We start from the raw sequence: 26223 nt of genomic DNA on the forward strand, positions 1-26223 counted from the left end.
ATTATAACATTCATGTACCAGGAAAACACTAGATCAATTCCAATATGGGGTCACTTGTGGGGGATTTCTACTGTTTAGGCACATCAGGGGCTCTGCAAATGCGACTTGTCCCCCGCAGACCATTCCATCTAAAGGTACCGTCACATTTAGCGACGCTCCAGCGATATAGACAACGATCCGACCTAAACTAGATCGCTGGAGCGTCGCTGTTAGGTCGCTGTAGAGATGTCAAACACAGCAACTCCAGAACGATGCAGGAGCGATCCAGTTATCGTTCTCGCTGGTTGTTAGCTCTGTGAAAAAACATTGCAGGCATCGTTGCTTTTGCTGTCAAACATGACGAATCACGCCGACCTGATGACCAAATAAAGTTCTGGACTTTCAGCTACGACCAGCGATGTCACAGCAGGATCCTGATCGCTGCTGCGTGTCAAACACAACGAGATCGCTATCCAGGACGCTGCAACGTCACGGATCGTTGTCGTTGTCGTTATCGTTGTAAAGTTGCTCAGTGTGAAGGTACCTTAAGTCTGCATTCCAAAATGTCACTCCATCCATACTGAGCCCTGACTTGTGCCCAAATAGTATTTTTCTCCCACATATGAGATATTGGCGTGCTCATGAGAAATTGCACAACAAATTTTGGGTTTCATTTTCTTCTGTTACCCTTGTAAAAATAACTGGGGCTAAAAGATCATTGTTGTGGAAAAAATGTGAATTTTGTAATGTTTTTAATTTTCACGACTCAATGTTATAACTTTCTGTGAGGCAATTTGGGGGTTCACGGCGCTCACCACATATCTAAATAAATTCTTTGGGGGGGATCTAGTTTCCAAAATGGGGTCACTTGTGGGGATTTCCACTATTTAGGCACATTGGTGGCTCTGCAAGCGCGACATGGGATCTGCTTTAGATTCCAGACAATTTTGCGTTCAAAAAGTCAAAAGGCGCTCCTTCCCCTCCGTGCCCTGCCGTGTGCCCAAACAGTGGTTTTCCTCCACATATGGGGTATCTGCTGACTCAGGAGAAATTGCACAACAATTTTTGGGGTTCATTTTCTCTGGTTACCCTTGTGAAAATAAAAAAAATATGTTTGGGTCTAAAGTAACATTTTTGAACAAAAATGTAAATGCTCTTTTTTTTCAATCCACATTCCACTAATTCCTGTGAAGCACCTGAAGGGTTAATAAGCTCCTTGAATGTGCTTTTGAGCACCTTGAGGGGTGAAGTTCTTAGAATGGTGTCAGTTTTGAGTATTTTCTGTCATATAGGCCCCCAAAGTCACTTCAAATGGGAGATGGTCCGTAAAAAGAATGGTTTTGGATATTTTGTTGGATAATTGAGAAATCGCCAGTCAACTTTTAACCCTTCTAACTTCCTAACAAAATTGTTTAAAAAATGGTGCTGATGTAAAGTAGGCATGTGGAAAATATTATTTATGAACTATTTTGTGTGACATAATTTTTTATGCCCTTTAATCAGTTAAGTTTGAAAATTACCAAATTTGCGTTTTTCCCCCACAAATAAGCACAAGTCATATTGAAGAAATCGCTATCAGGAAGTACAATATGTCATGGAAAAAACATTCTCAGAGTCGGTGGGATCCGTAGAAGCATTGCAGAATTATTACCGAATAAAGTGGTAGTGGTCAGAATTATAAAATCAGGCCTGGTCATGAAGATGCAAACAGGCTCGGGAACTGAAGGGGTTAATTTGTAGACAAAATTAATTAACGTTTGCCTCATTCCCATCATTTTGCTTTTCATATTTGGCCACCATTTGTAACCATCTACTTCACATTTAACATACAGCTTGTGGCGATTATATCAGAGGCATCAAGTTCAGGTATTTCCCTACAAGCTGACCGCCGGGTGAAAAACCAACGACGACGAGTACACATGACACTTGAACTACCATGGAGTGCTGATCGAGCCATCCAGCAGTTTGGTGAGTACATCCACATTCTCCAAAGTTTGTTTTTCTTTTGCCAAATGCTTTACCTGTCTTTACTTTCTCAGCTTTTGCCTTAGCAATATCTTGTAAGTACATTTCTTGTTCAGGTCGCACACACAGGTCTAACCAAGTCTCTGCCCCAGAGTATGTGTTCCTCATATCCGAACTTGCGGGAGAAAGGAGATTTGCATCTATTGTGGCTAAAAGACTGGAAAGCCTGGTAAGTGTACAGTTCCTAATCCAGCCTAAAATGTATTCTCTCCCATGTGAGGGACCTCACAAGACCATGTTTGCTTTCATAAACAGGGCGCACTTACTCATGGGGACCGAAGAGCTACAGAATCAAGAGATCTCAGCAAGTACAATTTTGAGAACAAGGTTAGATTGACATTGATCTTTTCCCGCTGCCGTTACAGTCATGGCCAAAAGTATTAACACCCCTGCAATTCTGTCAGATAATACTCAGTTTCTTCCTGAAAATGATTGCAATCACAAATTCTTTGGTATTATTATCTTCATTTAATTTGTCTTAAATGAAAAAACACAAAAGAGAATGAAGCAAAAAGCAAAACATTGATCATTTCACACAAAACTCCAAAAATGGGCCAGACAAAAGTATTGGCACCCTCAGCCTAATACTTGGTTGCACAACCTTTAGCCAAAATAATTGCGACCAACCGCTTCCGGTAACCATCAATGAGTTTCTTACAACGCTCTGCTGGAATTTTAGACCATTCTTCTTTGGCAAACTACTCCAGGTCCCTGATATTTGAAGGGTGCCTTCTCCAAACTGCCATTTTTAGATCTCTCCACAGGTGTTTTATGGGATTCAGGTCTGAACTCATTGCTGGCCACCTTAGAAGTCTCCAGTGCTTTCTCTCAAACCATTTTCTAGTGCTTTTTGAAGTGTGTTTTGGGTCATTGTCCTGCTGGAAGACCCATGACCTCTGAGGGAGACCCAGCTTTCTCACACTGGGCCCTACATTATGCTGCAAAATTTGTTGGTAGTCTTCAGACTTCATAATGCCATGCACACGGTCAAGCAGTCCAGTGCCAGAGGCAGCAAAGCAACCCCAAAACATCAGGGAACCTTCGCCATGTTTGACTGTAGGGACAGTGTTCTTTTCTGTGAATGCCTCTTTTTTCTCTCCTGTAAACTCTATGTTGATGCCTTTGCCCAAAAAGCTCTACTTTTGTCTCATCTGACCAGAGAACATTCTTCCAAAACCTTTTAGGCTTTTTCAGGTTAGTTTTGGCAAACTCCAGCCAGGCTTTTGCCTCTGGGTAAGAAGTGGGGTCTTCCTGGGTCTCCTACCATACAGTCCCTTTTCATTCAGACACCGACGGATAGTATGGGTTGACACTGTTGTACCCTTGGACTGCAGAGCAGCTTGAACTTGTTTGGATGTTAGTCAAGGTTCTTTATCCAACATCCGCACAATCTTGCGTTGAAATCTCTTACCAATTTTTCTTTTCCGTCCACATCTAGGGAGGTTAGCCACAGTACCATGGGCTTTAAACTTCTTGATGACACTGCGCACGGTAGACACAGGGACATTCAGGTCTTTGGAGATGGACTTGTAGCCTTGAAATTGTTCATGCTTCCTCACAATTTGGTTTCTCAAGTCCTCAGACAGTTCTTTGGTCTTCTTTCTTTTCTCCATGCTCAATGTGGTACACACAAGGACACAGGACAGAGGTTGAGTCAACTTTAATCCATGTCAACTGGCTGCAAGTGTGATTTAGTTATTGCCAACACCTGTTAGGTGCCACAGGTAAGTTACAGGTGCTGTTAATTACACAAATTAGGGAAGCATCACATGATTTTTCGAACAGTGCCAATACTTTCTCCTTCGCCACATTGGGGGACACAGGACCATGGGTGTTATGCTGCTGTCACTAGGAGGCTGACACTAAGCTGAGACAAAAAAAGGTTAGCTCCTCCCCTGCAGTATACACCCTCATGCTGGCTTCCAGAGACCCAGTTCAAGCTTAGTGTCCATAGGAGGCACACTGGATTTAACTCTCTATTTTTTACTGGATGAAGGGGCGACGGATCCTTTCAAGGCTCTGATCTCCCCGAACCACCAACAGGCGAGCACGGGAGTTCACCTCTCCATATCCTCTCCTGCGACGTGGGATGCCACTGCCTGAGCTGATTTTTGGGAGCGACGGGCCTTTTCTAGGGACCGATCTCCCCCACCCCCCTTACAGACGAGAACATGGTGTGTCCTCCACGTATCCTCTGCAGCCAGGTCTTTTTTGCCGGACATCTGCCCTGCCCACCAGGTTTACCCTCTGCTGCTCAGAGGCACCTTACTTTGTGGCGTCCGTGCAGCCCCCACTGCATCACCACTGATTCTGCGGTTGATGGAAGGAGGCGGACGGTTCCTCTCCACCCCCCTTCTCAGGGGATGGTGGATGGAGGCTCCCCAATACCTGCACCGTCCTTTTCTACAGACTCCCGGGCACAGCTCACCTATAGGCAGCAGGAGTCGGCGTTCCCCCTCTTTTCGGGGTAAGTGCCTCAGAAAGGGGGGGGGGGGGGGGCCGGCTGCTCTGCGGTCCGGAGGGCTCCCTTTTTTACCAGCGGCAACGTTTTTTCTGGGCCCCTTAGCCTCCAGTGCTTAGCGGCTGCACGCCGGGCCGAAGCCGAAAATTTAGTCCCCGGCTTCGGCCTAGCACAGGCCACATCCCGATAGGCTGAGATCTCCTCTCCCCATTCTCGGCGGCCATCTTGGATTTTTTTCCTCTGCACGCTGCAGCTCCTGCTCTCCAGCCGCAGCTTCCCACACGTGCAGCGTTTTCATCGCCGACTGTCGCCAGCACCTCCGCCGCCTCTCCTCTCTCTCTGCGGGACACAGGACCTCGGGTAAGGAGACCACGTCAGGTTCTCCCCTGCAGTGCCGCCCTCGCTTCCTTAGATTCAGACCCTGGTCTATCTTACATTAGGGTGCACCATGTCCCAGTCAAAGTCTAAAAAGTCCTCTAAGGTGCATACTACCTTCTTTTCTGCGTGTACCACCTGCCAGGCTCCACTTCCTTGGCCTCAGAGTTCCCCCCTCTGCTCAGCCTGCGATGCCCCAAGTGCCCAGGAGCCCTCCACCGCCACCGACCCTGGGGTAGCTAGTCCCCCTGCGTGGGTCGCTTCTCTGTCTGTCTGTGGATTTTTTAGCCAATGCCATCAAATACATTCAGAACCCCCCTGGGGAGCGGGGCAATCCTTTTCTTGGGGTAAGGGATCCCTCCGTAACAGGGGAATCGTCGGCCAGCAGGGGCCGCTCTATCCGAAAAGAGGCACGGTCATCCAGAAAACGGATCCGCACTACCTCTCCTGAGCGCTCATCACGCCAGTCAGCCTCGGGCAGCTCCACCTGTCGCTCACCCTCTTTAGGGGCTCGTAGCTTTCACGACTCTGAATATGAGTCTGATGTATCCTTAGACCCGGATGCACCGGAGCTTAGATCTACAGTGGACTCCCTCATTGAGGCAGTCAATCACGCCCTCAAGGTGGACGATGACCCTAATTTGGCTCCGGACCACTCAGTCTCCTTTACTAGAGCCAAGCGTTCTCATAAGACGTTCGCCTCTCATCCAGATTTCCTGGATATAGTCAGGCGACACAGGGAGCGTCCGTATAAGCGTTTCACGGGCAAAAAGACCCTGGAATCGAAGTATCCCTTTTCCGCAGATCTCGTTAAAGACTGGACGGAGTCCCCTTTGGTAGATCCTCCGGTTTCGCGCCTAGCTTCCAAAACGCTCTTATCCGCTCCAGATGGCGCTTCGATTAGGAATCCCACTGTACGCCAGCTAGATTCCCTAGCTCGCTCAGTGTACGAAGCCTCGGGTTCTTCCCTATTTCCCTCCTCCACCGCGGCTTGGGTGGCCAAGGCGATGGTTTCCTGGGCAGATGCCCTAGCAAAATCGGTTCAGGAGCAGGATCTCCCGTCAGAGGTGGCGGACATTGCCAAACAGATTGCCATGGCTGGTGATTACGTGATGTACGCATCCCTCGATGCAACGAATTGTGCAGCAACGGCGGCTTCAATCACCATCAGAAGAGCCATTTGGCTCAGAGAGTGGCGCGCAGATTCCTCCTCTAAAAAGTCTCTGATTTCCCTTCCTTTTCAGAGCGGGCGTCTTTTTGGAGAAAAGCTAGACCAGCTTATTTGTGATGCTACAGGGGGAAAGAGCAAGTTCCTTCCCCAACAGAGGCCCAAAGCTGCCTTCCAGCGCCAACCATATTTTCGCTTTCGGCCCTTTCGTAGCAGTCCAGCCTGGTCCAATCCTGCCACCTCTTCCAGATCGGACCGATCCGCTCGCTCAGACAGAGACATTCGTACCTCTTTCAGGCCGAATCAGTCCTGGCGAGGAAAGCCTAGGCAACCCAGAACCAGAGGGTCCAGGCCTGCCAGATTCCCTTCGCAATGACTCGGGAACTCTTCCAGTCGATACCACCAAAGTAGGCGGACGTCCACTTCTTTTTCAGCAAGTCTGGCTCTCCGTCATTCACGACGAATGGGTCAGGGATCTGGTGTCGTCTGGCTACAAAATAGAGTTCTCTGCCTCCCCTCCAGCTCGGTTTTTTCCCTCTTGCCTCCCCAACTCGGGGGCTCAGTCTCGCGCCCTTCTTTGCGCCATTCGTTCCCTCCGCCAGAGCGGGGTCATTGTTCCAGTCCCGGAACACGAGAGGTTCAGAGGTTTTTACTCAAACCTCTTCGTCGTGCCCAAAAAGGACGGGAAAGTGCGCCCCATTTTGGACCTGAAGCTCCTGAACAAGTGCGTAAAAGTTCGGCACTTCAGGATGGAATCGCTCCGGTCGGTCATCTCCTCGTTGGATAGAGAGGGAATACCTGGCATCGATAGACATCAAGGATGCCTATCTTCACATTCCAATATTCCCGCCACATCAAAGGTTCCTCCGCTTTGCCATCCTAGAGGACCATTTCCAATTCACGGCCTTACCCTTCGGTCTTGCCACGGCGCCCAGGGTATTCACGAAAGTCATGGCGGCCGTCATGGCCATTCTTCACTCTCGAGGAGTGGTCGTGTTACCTTATTTAGACGACCTCCTCATAAAGGGTCCGTCTTTTCAGGTCTGCGCGGCAAGCGTCCGCATTACCTTGGATTTCCTTTCACGCCTGGGCTGGTTGATCAACCTGGACAAGTCCTCCCCCATTCCTGCCCGTCGGATCTCCTTTCTGGGAATGATCCTGGACACCTCAAGGGGTCTAGTCTTGCTTCCTCGGTCCAAGGCCCAAGAGCTTCAGCAAGGAGCCCGGACGCTCTGCCATCCTCGCCCGCGACCGATTCGGTTCGCCATGAAGATCCTGGGCAAAATGGTAGCCGCAATAGAAGCGGTCCCCTTTGCTCAACTCCATCTCCGCCCCCTACAACAGGCTCTGCTGGACAACTGGGACAGGAGTCCCTTCTCCCTCGATCGTCCTTGCCCTTTGTCTCCGCGGATCAGACAATCCCTTGTATGGTGGTCCCTGGGTCCATCTCTCCTCCAGGGGAAGTCTTTTCTCCCGATCCGCTGGTTAGTGATAACTACCGACGCCAGTCTCCTCGGCTGGGTGTGCGGTGTTTCTTCACCACTTTGCTCAGGGTCGTTGGACAGTGCGGGAGTTGAGGCTCCCTATAAACATCCTGGAGATTTGTGCGATCAGACTCGCCCTGAGACGCTTTCACTCCCTGCTCGCTGGTCACCCAATCCGAGTCCAATCGGACAATGTCACAGCGGTGGCATACTTAAACCACCAAGAGGGTACCCGCAGCAGGGCGGCGATGCAGGAAGTTTCCCACATTCATCGCTGGGCCGAAGCCAACCATTCCACCATTTCCGCGGTGCACATTCCGGGTGTCGAAAACTGGGCGGCGGACTTTCTGAGCCGTCAGGGCCTTGCCTCGGGGGAGTGGGAACTCCATCCAGAGGTTTTTCGGCAGATCTGCCTTCGCTGGGGGACCCCGGACATGGATTTGATGGCGTCCAGATTGAACGCCAAGGTTCACAATTTCATTGCACGTTCTCGGGATCCCCAGGCTATCGGAGTGGACGCGCTGATATCCCCGTGGCATCAGTTCCAACTCCCATACGTGTTTCCTCCGCTTCCCTTACTGCCAAAGGTGATCCGGAAAATCAAGACAGAGGGGGTTCCGGTCATTCTGGTCGCTCCGGATTGGCCTCGTCGCGCTTGGTACGCGGAGCTCGTTCAGCTCGTAGCCGACGTCCCCTGGCGGTTGCCAGACCGCCCAGATCTGCTTCGCCAAGGGCCGATCTGCCACCAGAGCTCAGGGGCCCTACGTTTAACGGCATGGCTGTTGAAAGCTGGATTCTAACTCGAGCTGGTTTCTCTCAGCAGGTCATTCCCACCATGATAAGCGCGCGCAAGGCGTCCACCGCACCTGGAAAACCTTCTTCTCGTGGTGCAGTCCCCATGGTCATCCTCCGCTCGTTTTCTCTATCCCTTGCACTTTGGATTTCCTTCAGTCCGGTTTGGATTCCGGCTTGGCGCTGAGTTCCCTCAAAAGTCAGATCTCAGCTTTATCCGTGTTATTCCAACATAGGATCGCTGCCAACCTTCAAGTCAAGACTTTCATTCAGGGGGTCTCCCATGTGGTACCCCCCTACAGAATGCCGTTGGAGACCTGGGATCTCAACTTGGTCCTGGGGGTTCTTTAGGAACCTCCGTTTGAGCCTCTTCAGGACGTTCCACTTTCTGTCCTCTCCTGGAAGGTTGCCTTCCTCGTAGCTGTGACGTCCATCAGACGGGTATCAGAATTGGCCGCTTTATCCTGCCGGGCCCCTTTTCTTGCCTTCCACCAGGACAAGGTGGTCCTTCGCCCATCTCCGGCCTTTCTTCGTAAGGTGGTCTCAACTTTTCACCTTAATGAGGACATCATTCTCCCTTCTTTTTGCTCTCAGCCAAAACACAGGGTTGAAAGAGCCCTTCACACCCTGGACGTGGTTCGGGCCCTTAGGAGGTACATTTCCAGAACGGCTCCTTTCAGAAAATCGGATTCCCTCTTTGTTCTCCCGGAGGGTCACAGAAAGGGTTTGGCTGCGTCCAAAGCCACGATAGCCAGATGGATTCGATCTGCTATCCAGGAATCCTATCGGGTCAGGGGCAGACCTATCCCGGCGGGGATTAGAGCATACTCCACTCGGTCGATGGGTGCTTCCTGGGCCATCCGGCACCAGGCAACAGCGGAGCAGGTTTGCAAGGCTGCAACGTGGTCCAGCCTGCATACTTTCACAAAGCACTACAATGTCCACATTCATTCCTCGGCGGACGCGGCCCTTGGCAGACATAGTCTGCAAGCGGCCGTTGCGCATTTGTAGTCAGATGGTACACGGAGTTATTTGGTTGTATTGTTTCCCTCCCAGGGACTGCTTTTGGACGTCCCATGGTCCTGTGTCCCCCAATGTGGCGAAGGAGAAATAGGGATTTTTGTGTGTACTCACCTTAAAATCCTTTTCTCCGAGCCACTCATTGGGGGACACAGCACCCACCCTGTTAGCCTGTTCGGCTTGTTACCTTTTTCAGTTTTTGACTACTTTTTTTTTTGGACATGTTCTACTCTAATGTTACTTACTATTTTTGGTATTATTCTCCTACTGCTTTTGCACTGAACTGGGTCTCTGGAAGCCAGCATGAGGGTGTATACTGCAGGGGAGGAGCTAACCTTTTTTTGTCTCAGCTTAGTGTCAGCCTCCTAGTGACAGCAGCATAACACCCATGGTCCTGTGTCCCCCAATGAGTGGCTCGGAGAAAAGGATTTTAAGGTGAGTACACACAAAAATCCCTATTTTGTCCACCCCCTTTTTTGTTTGGTGAGGAATTATATCCAATTTGGCTTTAGGACAATTCTTTTTGTGGTTTTTTTCATTTAAGACAAATTAAATGAAGATAATAATAACAAAGAATTTGTGATTGCAATCATTTTCAGGAAGAAACTGAGTATTATCTGACAGAATTGCAGGGGTGTTAATACTTTTGGCCATGACTGTATTATCTAGAGATAGTTGTGTTAGCTGATGGCTATGCAATTATTGCTTTCATTACTTTCCTTTTATGTTTGTCTAGTATGGGTCAAGGTCACTGGAACAGATACTGTCTTCTATTCTGAACCAGACACAAAGAGATGTGCCTCCCCCACAAGAATACCCTGGGGGTCCCGCCACTTTCTTTCAAGGTGCGTTATTGTGCATTTGCTTATCATGGAAAGTCTTGTTAGAACAGGTTTAATATGTTCACATCCTCATTGGCTTTAACCCCCTTCACAAGGTTTTTGTTTTTCCCTCACCCTCTGTCCACATAGACATTTGAGGGCTTGTGTTTTGCAGGACAGGTTTTACTTTTGAATGACACCATTCTTTTTTACCACATAGTGTGCTGGAAAACAGGAAAAGAATTCCAAGTGCGGTGAAATTGTAAAAAAAAAAGACAAAACACAATTCTTACATTTTTACCACACAATGTACAACACAAAAACAATTCCCAAAACAACACCGCAATACAACTCCTCATTAGTACCATTATAGTGATACCAAACATGCCCAGTTTTGTTTTTTGTTTGTCTTTTTTTAATTTATTTATTTTAACACAAACTACTGATTTTTGTTCACCACTAAAATATTCAGAGACCCATAACATTTTCATTTTTCAGTTGATTGACCTATTTTTTGCAGAGTAAAAAGTTTTTTTATACCATTTTGGGATAGATATGACGTTTTGATCACTTGTTATATCTTTTTTTTTCTTTACATAACACTATCTGTATACAGTTATATGAAAAAGTTTGGGCACCCCTATTAATCTTGAGCTTAATGTTTTATAAAAATTTTTTTTTTTTGTTTGCAACAGCTATTTCAGTTTCATATATCTAATAACTGTTGGACGCAGTAATGTTTCTGCCTTGAAATGAGGTTTATTGTACTAACAGAAAATGTGCAATCTGCATTCAAACAAAATTTGACCGGTGCATAAGTATGGGCACCCTTATCATTTTCTTGTTTTAAATACTCCTACCTACTTTTTATTGACTTACTAAAGCACTTTTCTTTTGGTTTTCTAACCTCATTGAGCTTTGAACTTCATAGCCAGGTGTATGCAATCATGAGAAAAGCTAGTTAAAGTGGCCACTTGCACGTTGTTCTCCTGTTTGAATCTCTTCTGAAGAGTGGCATCATGGGCTCCTCAAAACAACTGTCTAATGATCTGAAAACAAAGATTATTCAACATAGTTGTTCAGGGGAAGGATACAAAAAGCTGTCTCAGAGATTTAACCTGTCAATTTCCACTGTGAGGAACATAGTAAGGAAATGGAAGAACACAGGTACAGTTCTTGTTAAGGCCAGAAGTGGCAGGCCAAGAAAAACATCAGAAAGGCAGAGAAGAAGAATGGTGAGATTAGTCAAGGACAATCCTCAGACCACCTCCAGAGAGCTGCAGCATCAACTTGCTGCAGATGGTGTCACTGCATCGGTCAAATATACAACGCACTTTGCACAAGGAGAAGCTGTATGGGAGGGTGATGTGAAAGAAGCCGTTTCTGCAAGCACACCACAAACAAAGTCGGCTGAGGTATGCAAAAGCACATTTGGAGAAGCCAATTTCTTTTTGGAAGAAGGTCCTGTGGACTGATGAAACCAAGATTGAGTTGTTTTGTCATACAAAAAGACGTTATGCATGGCGGCCCCAAAAAACACAGCATTCCAAGAAAAACACTTGCTACCCACAGTAAAATTTGGTGGAGGTTCCATCATGCTTTGGGGCTGTGTGGCCAATGCCGACACCGGGAATCTTGTTAAAGTTGAGGGACGCATGGATTCCTCTCAGTATCAGCAGATTCTTGACAACAATGTTCAGGAATCAGTGACAAAGTTGAAGTTACGCAGGGGATGGATCTTTCAGCAAGACAATGATCCAAAACACAGCTCCAAATCTACTCAGACATTCATGCAGAGGAACAATAACACTGTTCTGGAATGGCCATCCCAGTCCTCAGACCTGAATATCATTGAACATCTGTGGGATCATTTCAAGAGGGCTGTCCATGCTTGGCGACCATCAAACTTAACTGAACTGGAATTGTTTTGTAAAGAGGAATGGTCAAAAATACGTTCATCCAGGAACTCATTAAAAGCTACAGGAAGCGACTAGAGGCTGTTATTTTTGCAAGAGGAGGATCTACTAAATATTAATGTCACTTTTCTGGTGGGGTGCCCATACTTATGCACCGGTCAAATTTTGTTTGAATGCAGATTGCACATTTTCTGTTAGTATAATAAACCTCATTTCAAGGCAAAAACATTACTGTGTCCAACAGTTATTAGATATATGAAACTGAAATAGCTGTTGCAAAAAAAACTATTTTTATAAAACATTAAGCTTAAGATTAATAGGGGTGCCCAAACTTTTTCATATAACTGTAATGACAGGTTCAGATGAGCGTATAAAGACAATTATCCAATTTTCTCTGATCGCCCATGACGGCACCACGGAGAGAGGGGATCCGCCCACCAAGGACAGGAAACCTACGGATAAAAAGGCGGTACCACTCTCCTGCATCAGTTGGTTTCCTGTCCTTGATGGGAGACCTACGGACTTACCAGTTCGTCGTTGGATCCGGGGCCAACCAGTCCGATTCAGGCAGCTGGGGTCCCTCTGCCTCGGCTAGGGTGGTGACCCGAAGCGCCACCGCTGGGAGCCAGTGGGCCGACAGGGTGTGCGGGGGAGGTGACAAGGAGTTCGCGGTCACCTCCCCAGGTAAGATGCAGCAGCGGCAACATCCAGGGGGGTCCCTCTGTGGTTGCGGGAGGTGCAGCACGACCCTCCCTAAATCAAGCGTCAGTCTGCACACTGCATCGCCATCAGGCGTGCAGGTATTGTGCTACTGGGGCTGCATAGGACCGGGGGTGCCGGTCAGCAGCGCATATCTGCTTCCGGGCGCTGCTTTGCGCAGGCCCGGTATCCAGCTGGGTCTCGCGAGGTCTGCAGAGCGCCGGTATGCGCAGGCGCCGGCGGTGCTTCCGGCCGGGCGCTTGGTGCGCTCTGCGCAGGCGCCGGCGTGGCTCCAGCCGGGCGCTTGGTGTACACTGCGTGGGCGCCGGCGGGGCTTCTGGCCGGGGCGCGCTCTGCACAGGCGCCGGCGTGGCTCCAGCCGGGCGCTTGGTGTGCATTGCGCAGGCGCCGGGGGTGCTTCTGAAGCCGCCGGTATGTTTCGGCGGGGCGCTTGATGCGCACTGCGCAGGCGCCGGCGGGTCTTCCGGTCGGATGGCGCGGATTACCGCTAGAGCGTGTTTTTTGAGTCGGATTACTGCGCAGGCGCCGACCGCTCCTCATATGATCAGTCGCTACTGCGCAGGTGCAGGGAAGCGGCGGGAGGGTTCAAATAGTAGAACCCTCATCCTCTTGGTGGCTCTGCAGTAATAGGCAGGAGCTTCAAGGGGAATAGGAGCGACAACTCAGCGAGTTCAAGGCACGCAGACCAGCAGCAGTATGAGTGACCCAGCATCACCTCCGCCCGAATCACCTCCACCTGCAGTATCGCCACAGCAGCAGCAGCAGCAAAAAAGGCGGCAGCAGAAAGTGCACCAGGACACCAGCAAAGAACGCCAAAGGTCTCAACACAGTAAGGAGTCCAGTACGGCGTCGGGGAGAAAGCCAGAGGCAGAGAACCCCCAATCGGTATTTATGGGTCCTGGAGGTGGTAAGTGGATCTTCGTGAATGTCAGAGACAGTAAGATTGTTATTTGTCTCTTTTTAGGGGAGGAAAAGCGTAGCTAAAACTAAACACAAAAGTTGCGCCATCTGTAGAGAGGACCTTCCACCTACATGTGATAAAAGACTATGCAATACTTGCATTCAACAAACTGTGTCTGAAAACCTTCCAGGGTTTGCTTCAGATCTTAAGAGCCTAATTAAAGAACAAGTAGAGGACACTTTTAGGTCACTAAAAAGTGGAAAAAAAAGGAGAAAGACCAGGCATAGGTCTCCATCTCCAGCCTCAAAATCCGAAAGTGGTAGTGAGAGTTCAGCGTCCTCCGTCTCCTCCGACTCATCCTCATCATCTACTTCTTCCTCGGGGGGACATAACTGTTTCCCACTAGAGGATACTGATGGCCTCATAAAGGCAGTAAGAAGCACCATGGGGTTGGTAGACTCCCATCCTAAAAAAACAGTACAAGACATTATGTTTGGAGGCCTAGAACAGAAAAAGAGGAGAGCTTTTCCGCTTAACGAAGCAATTGCAGCCCTAATTAAGAAGGAATGGAAAAAGCCCATGAGGAAGACTCTCTTAACTCCAAAAAGGAAATATCCCTTCGAGGAAGAATCGTGCTCCTTTTGGGAGAAGGCCCCGAAATTAGACGTGGCAATTGCTAAAGCCTCAAAGAAATTCGCCCTCCCGTTTGAGGACATGGGGGTTCTGAAGGACCCAATGGACAAAAAGGCAGATGCATTTCTCAAGGGCTCTTGGGAGGCAGCGGGAGGAGGCCTGAAGCCGGCAGTTGCAGTTAAAGTTGCAGTTAAAGGGGAAAACTTCCCGAGACTCAATTCTGGATACATTACCCGTAATGAGGGGGGCTGCGGCCTTCCTAGCCGATGCCTCGGCCGACTCCATCAGGCTATCCGCCAGAGCAGCAGTGTTTGCTAATGCGGCCAGGCGCGCCCTCTGGCTTAAGAATTGGCCAGGCGACCTACAAACGAAAACGAAACTCTGTACCATCCCCTGTGAAGGGGAGTTTCTGTTTGGGTCGACTCTAGACGACATCTTAGAGAAAGCCGGGGACAAGAAAAAGTCCTTCCCCTCTCTGGGTCTCCCCTCTTATCGGAAGCCCTTTCGGAACAAGAGGTTTTTCCGTAAGAACCCAGGGAAAGGCCAGGGGAAGTGGGATGATAAGAAAAATAAAAATAAAGGATTTATCTTCAATAAAAACCTCAATGACAGCAAGAAACCTCCACAATGAAGGTTCACCCCAGGTGGGAGGGAGATTATCTCTCTTTCTCCCAGCCTGGAAAAAGATCACCTCCAGTCATTGGATCCTAAACATCATAGAATCAGGACTGAGGTTAACATTCAAGAGGTACCCTCGTCCCTCCTTCAAGGTAACATCTACCAGATCCTCAGCAGAAGAACAGTTAACTCTAGAAAACGAGATTGTGGGGTTAGTAAAAAAAGGAGTACTCCTAGAAGTTCCCCCTCAAGAAAGAGGGCAAGGGTACTATTCCCCTCTATTCCTGAGGAAAAAACCAGATGGTTCCTTCAGGACCATTATCAATCTGAAGAATCTAAACAATTACTTAGAGGTTCAAGCATTCAAAATGGAAACGATAAAGTCATCAATCAAAATGCTGTTTCCTCAGTGTTTCATGGTGGTCCTGGACTTGAAGGACGCATATTATCACGTCCCAATACACAAGGATCACCAGAGATTCCTCAGAATGGCAATCCACATCAAGGGAGTCCTAAGACACTTCCAGTTTACAGCTCTTCCATTCGGCCTAGCAATAGCCCCGAGGGTTTTTACAAAGCTGGTCGCGGAGGTAATGGCTCACCTCAGGGAAGAAAACACCCTGATCGTTCCATATCTGGACGATTTCCTGGTGATAGGCTCCTCCCAGCAACATTGCAAGAATCAGCTAGATTTAGTGATTCAATCTCTAAAAAACCTGGGCTGGCTAATAAACCTAGAGAAATCCAAACTGGTGCCTTCTCAGGTTCAGGAGTACCTAGGTCTCACTCTAGACTCCAGAAAAATGGAATGCCGGCTCCCAGAGGGCAAATTACAAAAGATAAAAAGCTTAGCATCAAGAGTACAATCTCTCCCCTCTATAACTCTCCGACAGGGCATGTCACTGTTAGGCTCTATGACCTCTTGCATCCCGGCAGTCCAGTGGGCCCAACTACATTCCAGGGATCTCCAATGGCAGCTACTGTCCGAGCAAATCCGCCTAGGAGAGCATTTAGACGGGCGGTTAACATTGTCTCCTCGCACCAATCTCTCTCTAACTTGGTGGACATTGCAGGAAAATCTTTCCCAGGGAGTTCCATGGGTAATCCCGATATCAAAGGTCCTAACAACGGACGCAAGCCCCTCAGGGTGGGGGGCTCATCTGGGCGACCTTGTAGCTCAGGGCATTTGGTCCCCGTCCCTTGCAAACAATTCCTCCAATATGAAGGAACTCCTGGCAGTAAAATTTGCCCTTCAGGAATTCCTGGGGGTCCTTCAATCTCACCATGTGAGGGTGATGTCGGACAATCAGGTGGTAGTATCGTATATAAACCATCAGGGGGGTACCCGTTCCAAAAGTCTAATGGAAGTGGCCAACTCGATCCTTCAGATAGCCGAAAACAACCTTCTATCCCTGACAAGTCTACACATAAAAGGGATAGACAATTACAAGGCAGACTTCCTCAGTCGTTCCAGCCTAAAACAGGGAGAATGGGAACTAAATCCAGGCATATTTACCCAGATCACTCAGAAATGGGGGGTTCCCAAAATAGATCTCTTCGCGAGCCATTTAAACAAAAAAGTAGCCGCCTTTTGCTCTCTATCTCCCATGGGGAACCCAGTAGCCCTGGATGCTTTCCTGATTTCTTGGGGTCACCATCTGGTCTATGCCTTTCCTCCTCTCATTTTGATTCCAGCAGTGCTGAGGAAGATTCGGGAGGACGGGGCGTTGGTCATATTAATTGCCCCGTTCTGGCCGAAGAGACCTTGGTTCTCATGGATGAGGAAGATGTCGATATCCGACCCTTGGGTATTGCCAGACCTACAGGATCTGTTGTCACAGGGCCCAATCTATCATCCGCGGGTCAAGAACTTACACTTGACAGCCTGGCTCTTAAGAGGAAAATATTAGAAAGCAGAGGGTTCTCTTCAGGGTTAATTTCAACTCTGTTGAAAAGTAGGAAGCCGGTTACAACAAAACAGTACGGCAAAATATGGAAAAAGTTCCTGTCCGTTTCAGGCGCTAAAATAGGGAAAGAAATTCCTATTAATGCCATTTTAGAGTTCTTGCAAAACGGGTTGGAAATGGGGTTAGCCACCAGTACCCTAAAAGTCCATGTGGCAGCATTAGGTGCTCTATTTAATTTTGACTTGGCTTCAAATAGGTGGGTCTCTAGATTCATTAGGGCGGCAGGAAGATCTAGGCCTCTGCCAGTAAAAGTGGTTCCTCAGTGGGACTTAAATTTGGTCCTTAAAGCCCTGACTAGTCCTCCATTTGAACCATTACATGAATCTACAATAAAAACGCTATCCCTCAAGACAGCTCTTTTAGTCGCCCTTACTTCTGCCCGTAGGGTCAGCGACTTGCAGGCCCTTTCAGCCAGGCCTCCTCACACACAATTTCTAGAGGATAGGGTTGTTTTAAAAACAGACCCAGCATATCTCCCGAAAGTGGCTTCAAAATTTCACAGGTCTCAAGAGATATCTCTTCCCTCCTTCTGTCCCAATCCTAAAAATAAGGAGGAACAAAATCTACATACACTAGATGTAAGGAGATGTCTCTTACATTACCTAGAAGTCACTAGAGAGAGTAGGGAGGATTCCTCTCTGTTTGTGTGTTTCCAGGGTCCCCGGAAGGGGAAAAAAGCATCTAAAGCCACCATAGCAAGATGGATCACGGACGCCATCAGCCTAGCATACTCAGCAAGTGGGATGCCCGTTCCCAGGGAGGTTAAAGCTCACTCAACAAGGGCAGTAGCAACTTCCTGGGCGGAGAAGGCCGGAGCTTCCATAGACCAGATATGTAGAGCTGCTACCTGGTCCTCACCATCCACATTCTATAGGCACTATAGATTGGACCTAATCTCCTCTTCAGACCTTACTTTTGGTAAAAGGGTTCTGGAGGCAGTGGTCCCTCCCTGAATGTACTATCTATGTAATTCTCTCCGTGGTGCCGTCATGGGCGATCAGAGAAAAATATAGTTCTTACCGATAACGGTATTTCTCTGAGCCCATGACGGCACCCGTACATTCCCTCCCTTCACTTATGGGTGCACACATGGAATAGTGCCATAGTCTATTATAATTTAAAGTCACGCGGTATCTTGTTATGCTAAACAGTTAAAATTTTTACAAATGTCTTAGTAGTCTCCCATCATTATCTATGTAAACAACTGATGCAGGAGAGTGGTACCGCCTTTTTATCCGTAGGTTTCCTGTCCTTGGTGGGCGGATCCCCTCTCTCCGTGGTGCCGTCATGGGCTCAGAGAAATACCGTTATCGGTAAGAACTATATTTTTCATCTAGAGAACTGACGATTTTCACCTGTATGGTGGTCAGTATGCAATCCGTATAGCATCAGTTTTTCTCTGTCGATCCATGAGAGGACACAGGAACCAAACTGCCACCTGGAGGTTGACACTAAAAATCGTTGCGAGTTTCCTTGCCGAGAGTCGTATGACTGTCATGCAAGTACAATCCGATTTTTCACACCTAGCATCCGATTTACATCTGAATGCAGTGCGATTTCTATCCGATTTCAATGCGATTTTAACATGAGCTTTTACATAGAGCAATTCTCTGTCATTTACACATCGTTTTCAAGGAAATATTCTTTAAAACACATATAACTATAGATAAAAAGCCAGAAATTCAGCAGCCGCGTAGTGTAAAATCACAATGGGAGCCGACAGGATAGAAGAGATAGATTACATACAGTATATACACATAGAATAGGTAGATATATAGATGTCAGTGACAAATACAATTAGTACAATGTGTGTGCAGCTTACTCAGCTTACTGTACATGTATTTTACCCCTTTCCGACATCGGGCATAATAGTACGCCGATGTCAGACTCCCCCTGTTTGGGGGAAAAGGTGTGGGGTCAGCAATGGAGCCCACACCTTTCCGGGTACATGTCAGCTGATATAAACAGCTGACATGTGCCCGCAACAGTTGCGGGTGGAATCGAGATCAACCTGTCAATTTCGGACAGCGGCATTTAACTCGCGCTTCCGGCAAATGCATTGGAAATCCCTCCCATTGGTGACCCCGTCACATGATCGCAGGTCACCAATGGGTTGGCATGACAACCAGAGGTCTCCAGCAGACCTCTAAGGTTGTCACTGCCGGATTGCTATGAGCGAGTACATAGCAAGTGAGCTTTTCTGCTACATACAGGCAATCTGATCATCGCCTCTATGAAGCAGCTGATCGGGTTATGGCAACTTCTAGTCTCCCATGAAGACTATTGAAGCATGCCAAAAGTTTAAAAAAAAAAATGTTTTTAAAAATTATGAAATTTAAAAAAAAAATAAAAAAAAATAAGTTCAAATCACCCCCAATCTCTCCATTCAAAATAAGACAATAAAAAAAATCAAACATACGCCGATCTATCAATATAAAAAAATATGAACCCGATCCTTAAACCGCGTAACAAGAAAAAAGTCAAAACGCCAGAATTATGTTTTTTTTTGGTCGCTGCAACATTGCATAAGGCTATGTTCACACTTTGCGGATTTTGCTGCGGATCCGCAGCGGATTTGACCGCTGAGGATCCGCAGCAGTTTCCCATGAGTTTACATTCCAATGTAAACCTATGGGAAACAAAAAACGCTGTGCACATGCTGCAGAAAAATCCGCGCGGAAACGCTGCGGATTACATTCCGCAGCATGTCACTTCTTTTCTGCGGATTTTCACCTGCTCCAATAGAAAACTGCAGATGAAAATCCGCAGAAGAAAACGCAGTAAAAACCGCAATAAATCCGCAGTAAAAACCGCAACGGGTTTTCACTGCGGAATTTGGAATTCTGCTGCGGAAAAATCCGCAGTGGAATCCGCAAAGTGTGAACATAGCCTTAAAATGCAATAACAAGCGATCAAAAGATAGTATCTGCACCAAAATGGTATCATTAAAATGTCAGTTTGGCTCGCAACAAATAAGCCCGAGATCACGAAAAATGGAGGCGCTATGGGTCTTGGAAAATGACACAATTTTTTTTTTTTTTTTTTTAAACAAACTTTGGAATTTTTTTCACCACTTAAATGAAAAAGAACCCTTACATGTTTGGTGTCTTTGAACTAATAATGACTTGGAGAATCATAATGGCAGTTCTAGCATTTAGTGAACATGGTAAAAAAAAGAGAAAAAAAACAACCGTGGGATTGCACTTTTTTTGAAATTTCACCGAACTTTGATTTTTTTTCCCGTTTTCCAGTAAATGAGATGTTAAAACCAGTGGTGTTGTTCAAAAGCACAACTCGTCCCGCAAAAAACAAGCCCTCACATGGCCATTTTGACCAAAAAATTAAAAAGTTAGTGTTCTGGGAAGAAGGGGAGCAAAAACTGTAAATAGCCTGGGGGTTAAGAGGTTAATTATTAAAAGATTATTTTTCTGTAAAAAAAATGGCGTGGGCTCTCATGTCATTTAAAAAAAAAAAAGCAGAGGGAAAGCTGACGGCTGGGGGCCGATGTTTATAGCCTGGGAAGGGGATATTACCCATGGAGCTTCCCAGGCTATTAATATCAGCTCACAACTGCATACTTAGCTTTTACTGGTAATTAAAATAAGGGACCATAAAACAGATAAGCCGAGACCCCTAACTTTGCCACAAAAAACTGGGAAAACTTAATGACTCGAGTATAAGCGTAGGGTGGAAAATGCAACAGCTACTGGTAAATTTCAAAAATAAAAATAGGTACCAATAAAAGATGCTCCATTTTAGAAGAATATGCCCCATATAGTGCTGCACAAAGGTTTATAATGGCCCCATAAGATGCTCCATAGACATGTTTACCGCATATAATGCTGCACTAAGGTTTGTAATGGCCCCATAAGATGCTCCATAGACACATTTACCCCATATAATGCTGCACAAATGTTGATTATGGCCCCATAAGATGCCCCATAGAGATATTTGCCCCATATAATGCTGCACAAATGCTGATTATGGCCCCATAAGATGCCCCATAGAGATATTTGCCCCATATAATGCTGCACAAATGCTGATTATGGCCCTATAGAGATATTTGCCCCATATGTTGCTGCGATTAAAAAAAAGTAAAAACTACAAACTCTCCTCTCGTCGCTCAGGCCCCCCGCACTTGCAGTATTCACCTGTTCTCGTTCCACCGCCGGACGCCGCTGTGTCTTCCGCATCCTCTGCACTGACGTTCAGGCAGAGGACGCGGAAGACGGAGCGGTGACTGGCGGTGGAACGAGGACAGGTGAATATCGCGCAATGCTGCTCACCCTCCCCATTATACTCACCTTCTCCCGTTGCGGTCCCTGGCAGCTTCCCTGATGGTCTTCTCCGGGTGCGGCAGCTCTTCCAGCTTTGAGCGGTCACCGGTACCGCTCATTACAGTAATGAATATGCGTGAAGTCGCGTCCATATTCATTACTGTAATGAACAGTACCATGTGACTGCTCAACGCTGGGAAAAGCTGTCAGCGCCCGGAGAAGACCATCAGGGAAGCTGCCAGGGATCGCGCCATGAGCAGGTGAGTATGTCACAGCCGCCGCTCCCCCTCCCCAGCCGACCCCCCTGGGACAAAGACTCGAGTATAAGCCGAGAGGGGCACTTTCAGCCTAAAAAAATGGGCTGAAAATCTCGGCTTATACTCTAGTATATACGGTAGTTAACACTGTAAATAAAAAACCCTAAATAATTGTGGAATTACACTTTGTTTTGCAATTTTGACACACTTCTATTTTTTTTTTCCTGTTTTCAGGGTGTCACATGATAGCAATGAATGGTGCTATTCAAAAGTAAAATTTGTCCCTCAAAAATGCCCTTATACGGACATGTGGAAGGTAAAATAAAAAAAAAAGTTATGGCTCTTGGAAGAGGGGGAGGAAGAAATGAAAACAAACGGAAAGGTGTTAACCCCTTTACCATCTGGCAGTTTTCCGTATTTTCATTTTTTTTCTTCTTATTCCAAGAGCCATAAACTTTTTTATTTTTCTGTTGATATAACCGCGGTGAGGGCTTGTTTTTGCTGGCCGAATTTTACTTTTGATTGATAGCATTCATTAAATCAAATGATGTGCTGGAGAGCGCGAAAAAATTAAATGTGGCGACATTGCAAAAAAAGTGCAATTCTACCATTTGTTTTTTATTTAAAGCATTTGATTTTACAGTAAAAATCACCAGGCAGTGTGATTACACATGTCAGTATAATTATACAGATGCCAACATGTATATTTTTTGTGTTTTTATTTAAGTGGTGAAAAAAAATTCTAAAATTTTGTATATAGCAAAAATCCGTTAAATCCGTTTTCGCAGGAGTAGCATGATGATGGATACAGGGTTTGTCAGCAGACCCCTAGCTGCCATGACAACACATTAACATCGTGTGAGGGGACAGACCGCGCACCCTCCCCCGCCCGTGCGCTGTTAATGCGCTGTCGCATCTCAACATTGGCATTTAGAAAGTTAACAGCCACGCACGGATCTCTGCTCCACCTGTGGCTGTTAGAGGCAGATAAAGGCTGAATATTTCCACCATTATCTGCCAGGACAGATGCGGGCTCGGCATACAACTACTTCAAAAGCATAGCAATTCAGTGATTAACTGTGATTCTGAAGTATTTCCATAACTAAGACAAACACAGAAGCATAATAGAATGCCCATGTTTTTCTATCAATTCCATACATTTTTCTGTCGTTATCATATTGTAACATCACTACACAATTCTCTCCTGAACATTGCTGCCTCTTGTACATACCGTATACCGGTTTATACTGTGTGCAGGGTATTACCAGGTGACTTCTTGACCAGATTTCATCTCTCTGTAGATATGAAGCAAGGGTTGCTGTCAGTGGGAATTTGCTGTAAAGAGACAAAGTACAATGTTGTTGTTGATAAAGGTAAGTTACTGACTCCCAGCGGTTGTAGAAGGAACATTCTGTACTTGTGTATGTGGAAGCTAAATGGCCGCGTGTTGTAGGCTTACCACTGATTCCTGAGGTGCTAGCCTTTTGATGGTGAACATCTACAGCACATTTCACTTTTTGCATTGACGGCCATTTAATACCATAATCGATGTCCGGTATGTAACATCACTTTCTTGAAACAACCTCTGATTTACTCTCTTGATGTCCGACAGAGTGTTCTGTGACAAAGTTCCTGAATCGGATGCTGGGTCTGGAAGTCCACAAGCAAAACAGCCTTTTTCAGTTTTTCTCTGACACGTTTGACTTCATTATTGAGAAAGATAAGAAGGATGGGAAATATGACATGGGCATTCTGGGTGAGATGAATGAATTATGAAATCATGTATTTATTAAGAAAGTCAAAGATTGCTCAGTGCTTGTCTGTGGCTATGGGTTCAGATGTATTTTACTATATATTTCTTTACGTGTACTAGATCTAGCTCCTGGAGTGGATGAGATCTATCAGGAAAGTAAAGAAACGTACTTGACTCCAGGACATCCTCAAGATGGACAAGTAGTATTTTACAAGGTAAATATATGAATATTCTGTTTCCTTTTCATTTTGTTTGGTGATATCGACCTTTATTTGATTTTCTTCATATAGCTTTTCTTCTATTGCATTTATCACTGCACTGACTTCCATTTTAACAGATCAGTGTTGATCGTGGTATGAGTTGGGACAAAGCTCTGGAAAAATCTGATGAACTACATGCACCAAATGAAGGCTTCTATCGGTCGTATAAGGTGTGTTCATGTGTACATATTGTTTCTTAGAGAAGCACCCCTATCAAAATTTTTATCCTTCTAATATATTGCAATCATCATATTATACAGCACTGTGTACTTTCAATTGCTTATTTTGCCTTTCTACCCAGCTAATTCTTCTCTTGTCGCTGCATGAGTCATCCCCCCTCTTCCACTCCTGACCCAGCTGCTTCCTCCTTTTCCCCCGCCAGGGACTTTGCAGTGATGACTCGTGCTGAGAAAATTGACGTCATGTTTCTACATGGAATTTAGGCTTCAATTGTTCAGTTTTTAATCATGTGATGTCATTGGCCTAATATAAAAGAGAATTAGCTGAGTAGAAAGTCAAAATGATTAATTGTAAGTACACTGTGCTATATAATATATGGTGACTGCAATCTATTAGGAGGATAAAAACTTTGATGGGAGGAGTGCTTCTTTAATTTGCAGCCTACGACTTGTATAAGTGAATTTATATCATTTTATCTCCAGGTACGAGGTGACATGTACTCTGCAGTCTTGGCTGAGCATAGACAAGGGAAGTATTATAACCTGTACAAACCCAATATTGGGAAACAGAGCCAAGCAGAAACGCTGGATAGCTTGCTGAGCAAGTATTGTAAGGTATGTTTTTGCTCACTGTAGACTGTATACTGTCAATCTACTATATACAGTGCCTTGCGAAAGTATTCGGCCCCTGGAACTTTTCAACCTTTTCCCACATATCATGCTCCAAACATAAAGATACCAAATGTAAATTTTTGGTGAAGAATCAACAACAAGTGGAACACAATTGTGAAGTTGAACGAAATTTATTGGTTATTTTAAATTTTTTGGGAAATTCCAAAACTGAAAAGTGGGGCGTGCAATATTATTCGGCCCCTTTAACTTAATGCTTTGTTGCGCCACCTTTTGCTGCGATTACAGGTGCAAGTCACTTGGGTTATGTCTCTATCGGTTTTGTACATTGAGAGACTGAAATTCTTGCCCATTCTTCCTTGGCAAACAGCTCGAGCTCAGTAAGGTTTGATGGAGATCGTTTGTGAACAGCAGTTTTCAGCTCCTTCTACAGATTCTCGATTGGATTGAGGTCTGGACTTTGACTTGGCCATTCTAACACCTGGATACGTTTATTTGTGAACCATTCCATTGTACATTTTGCTTTATGTTTGGGATCATTGTCTTGTTGGAAGACAAATCTCCATCCCAGTCTCAGGTCTTTTGCAGACTCCAACAGGTTTTCTTTAAGAATGGTCCTGTATTTGGCTCCATCCATCTTCCCATCAATTTTAACCATCTTACCTGTCACTGCTGAAGAAAATCAGGCCCAAACCATGATGTTGCCACCACCATGTTTGACAGTGGGGATGGTGTGTTCAGGGTGATGAGCTGTGTTGCCTTTACGCCAAACATATCGTTGGGCATTGTTGCCAAAAAGTTGATTTTGGTTTCATCTGACTAGAGGACCTTCTTCCACATGTTTGGCGTGTCTCCCAGGTAGCTTTTTGCAAACTTTAAATGTCACTTTTTATGGATATCTTTGAGAAATGGCTTTCTTCTTGCCACTCTTCCATAAAGGCCAGATTTGTGCAGTGTACGACTGATTGTTGTCCTATGGACAGACTGTCCCACCTCAGCTTGTAGATCTCTGCAGTTCATCCAGAGTGATCATGGGCCTCTTGGCTGCATCTCTGATCAGTCTTCTCCTTGTTTGAGATGAAAGTTTAGAGGGACAGCTGGGTCTTGGTAGATTTGCAGTGGTATGATACTTCTTCCATTTCAATATGATCGCTTGCACAGTGCTCCTTGGGACGTTTAAAGTTTTGGAAATCATTTTGTATCCAAATCCAGCTTTAAACTTCTCCACAACAGTATCACGGACCAACCTGTTGTGTTCCTTGGTCTTCATGATGCTCTTTGTGCTGCAAACAGAACCCTGAGACTATCACAGAGCAGGTGCATTTATACGGAGACTTGATTACACACAGGTGGATTATATTTATCATCATTAGGCATTTAGGACAATATTGGATCATTCAGAGATCCACAATGAACTTCTGGAGTGAGTTTACTGCACTGAAAGTAAAGGGGCCGAATAATATTGCACGCCCCACTTTTCAGTTTTTGAATTTCCCAAAAAATTTAAAATAACCAATAAATTTTGTTCAACTTCACAATTGTGTTCCACTTGTTGTTGATTCTTCACCAAAAATTTACATTTGGTATCTTTATGTTTGAAGCATGATATGTGGGAAAAGGTTAAAAAGTTCCAGGGGGCCGAATACTTTCGCAAGGCACTGTATATCATATCACTGCCTTGCTGCAACACTACAACTTTTAAGGCTGTCTTTTTTTTTTTTTTTTTCTCAAATCCGCTGTCATGTGCCGGAAAATATGCGGGCTTAGCACCGAAGCACGCATAAAAGATGGATACACGACCTATGATGTGTGTGTATATATACGTCATGTGTCGTGAAGGGGTGAAAATTATTTTGACCAAAATGTAACATTCAAAGAGAACCTCAATACTAATTGCAGACCTACTTCCTAGAGCCTGGCGAGCCTTTTCGTGACCGAGTGCCCAATTTGCAATCCAAAGCCCATTTATTTATTGCAAAATGCTAAC

The 26223-nt window shown here is 46.0% G+C and overlaps 1 protein-coding gene across 3 annotated transcripts in view; it reads left to right on the top strand.

Moving 5' to 3' along the window:
• Positions 1 to 26223, top strand: part of SBNO2 (strawberry notch homolog 2) — a 123966-nt gene that overhangs the window by 87627 nt on the left and 10116 nt on the right. For all 3 annotated transcript variants that reach the window (XM_069739898.1, XM_069739906.1, XM_069739914.1), the window contains 9 exons: positions 1812 to 1947; positions 2061 to 2173; positions 2260 to 2331; positions 10041 to 10149; positions 22716 to 22787; positions 23027 to 23170; positions 23288 to 23382; positions 23505 to 23597; positions 24090 to 24221. In XM_069739898.1, coding sequence (XP_069595999.1) covers positions 1812 to 1947; positions 2061 to 2173; positions 2260 to 2331; positions 10041 to 10149; positions 22716 to 22787; positions 23027 to 23170; positions 23288 to 23382; positions 23505 to 23597; positions 24090 to 24221 — 966 coding nt within the window. The remainder of the gene's footprint in view (positions 1 to 1811; positions 1948 to 2060; positions 2174 to 2259; positions 2332 to 10040; positions 10150 to 22715; positions 22788 to 23026; positions 23171 to 23287; positions 23383 to 23504; positions 23598 to 24089; positions 24222 to 26223) is intronic.

The sequence above is a fragment of the Ranitomeya imitator genome, chromosome 1, assembly GCF_032444005.1.
Source record: "Ranitomeya imitator isolate aRanImi1 chromosome 1, aRanImi1.pri, whole genome shotgun sequence".
Lineage (NCBI taxonomy): Eukaryota > Metazoa > Chordata > Amphibia > Anura > Dendrobatidae > Ranitomeya > Ranitomeya imitator.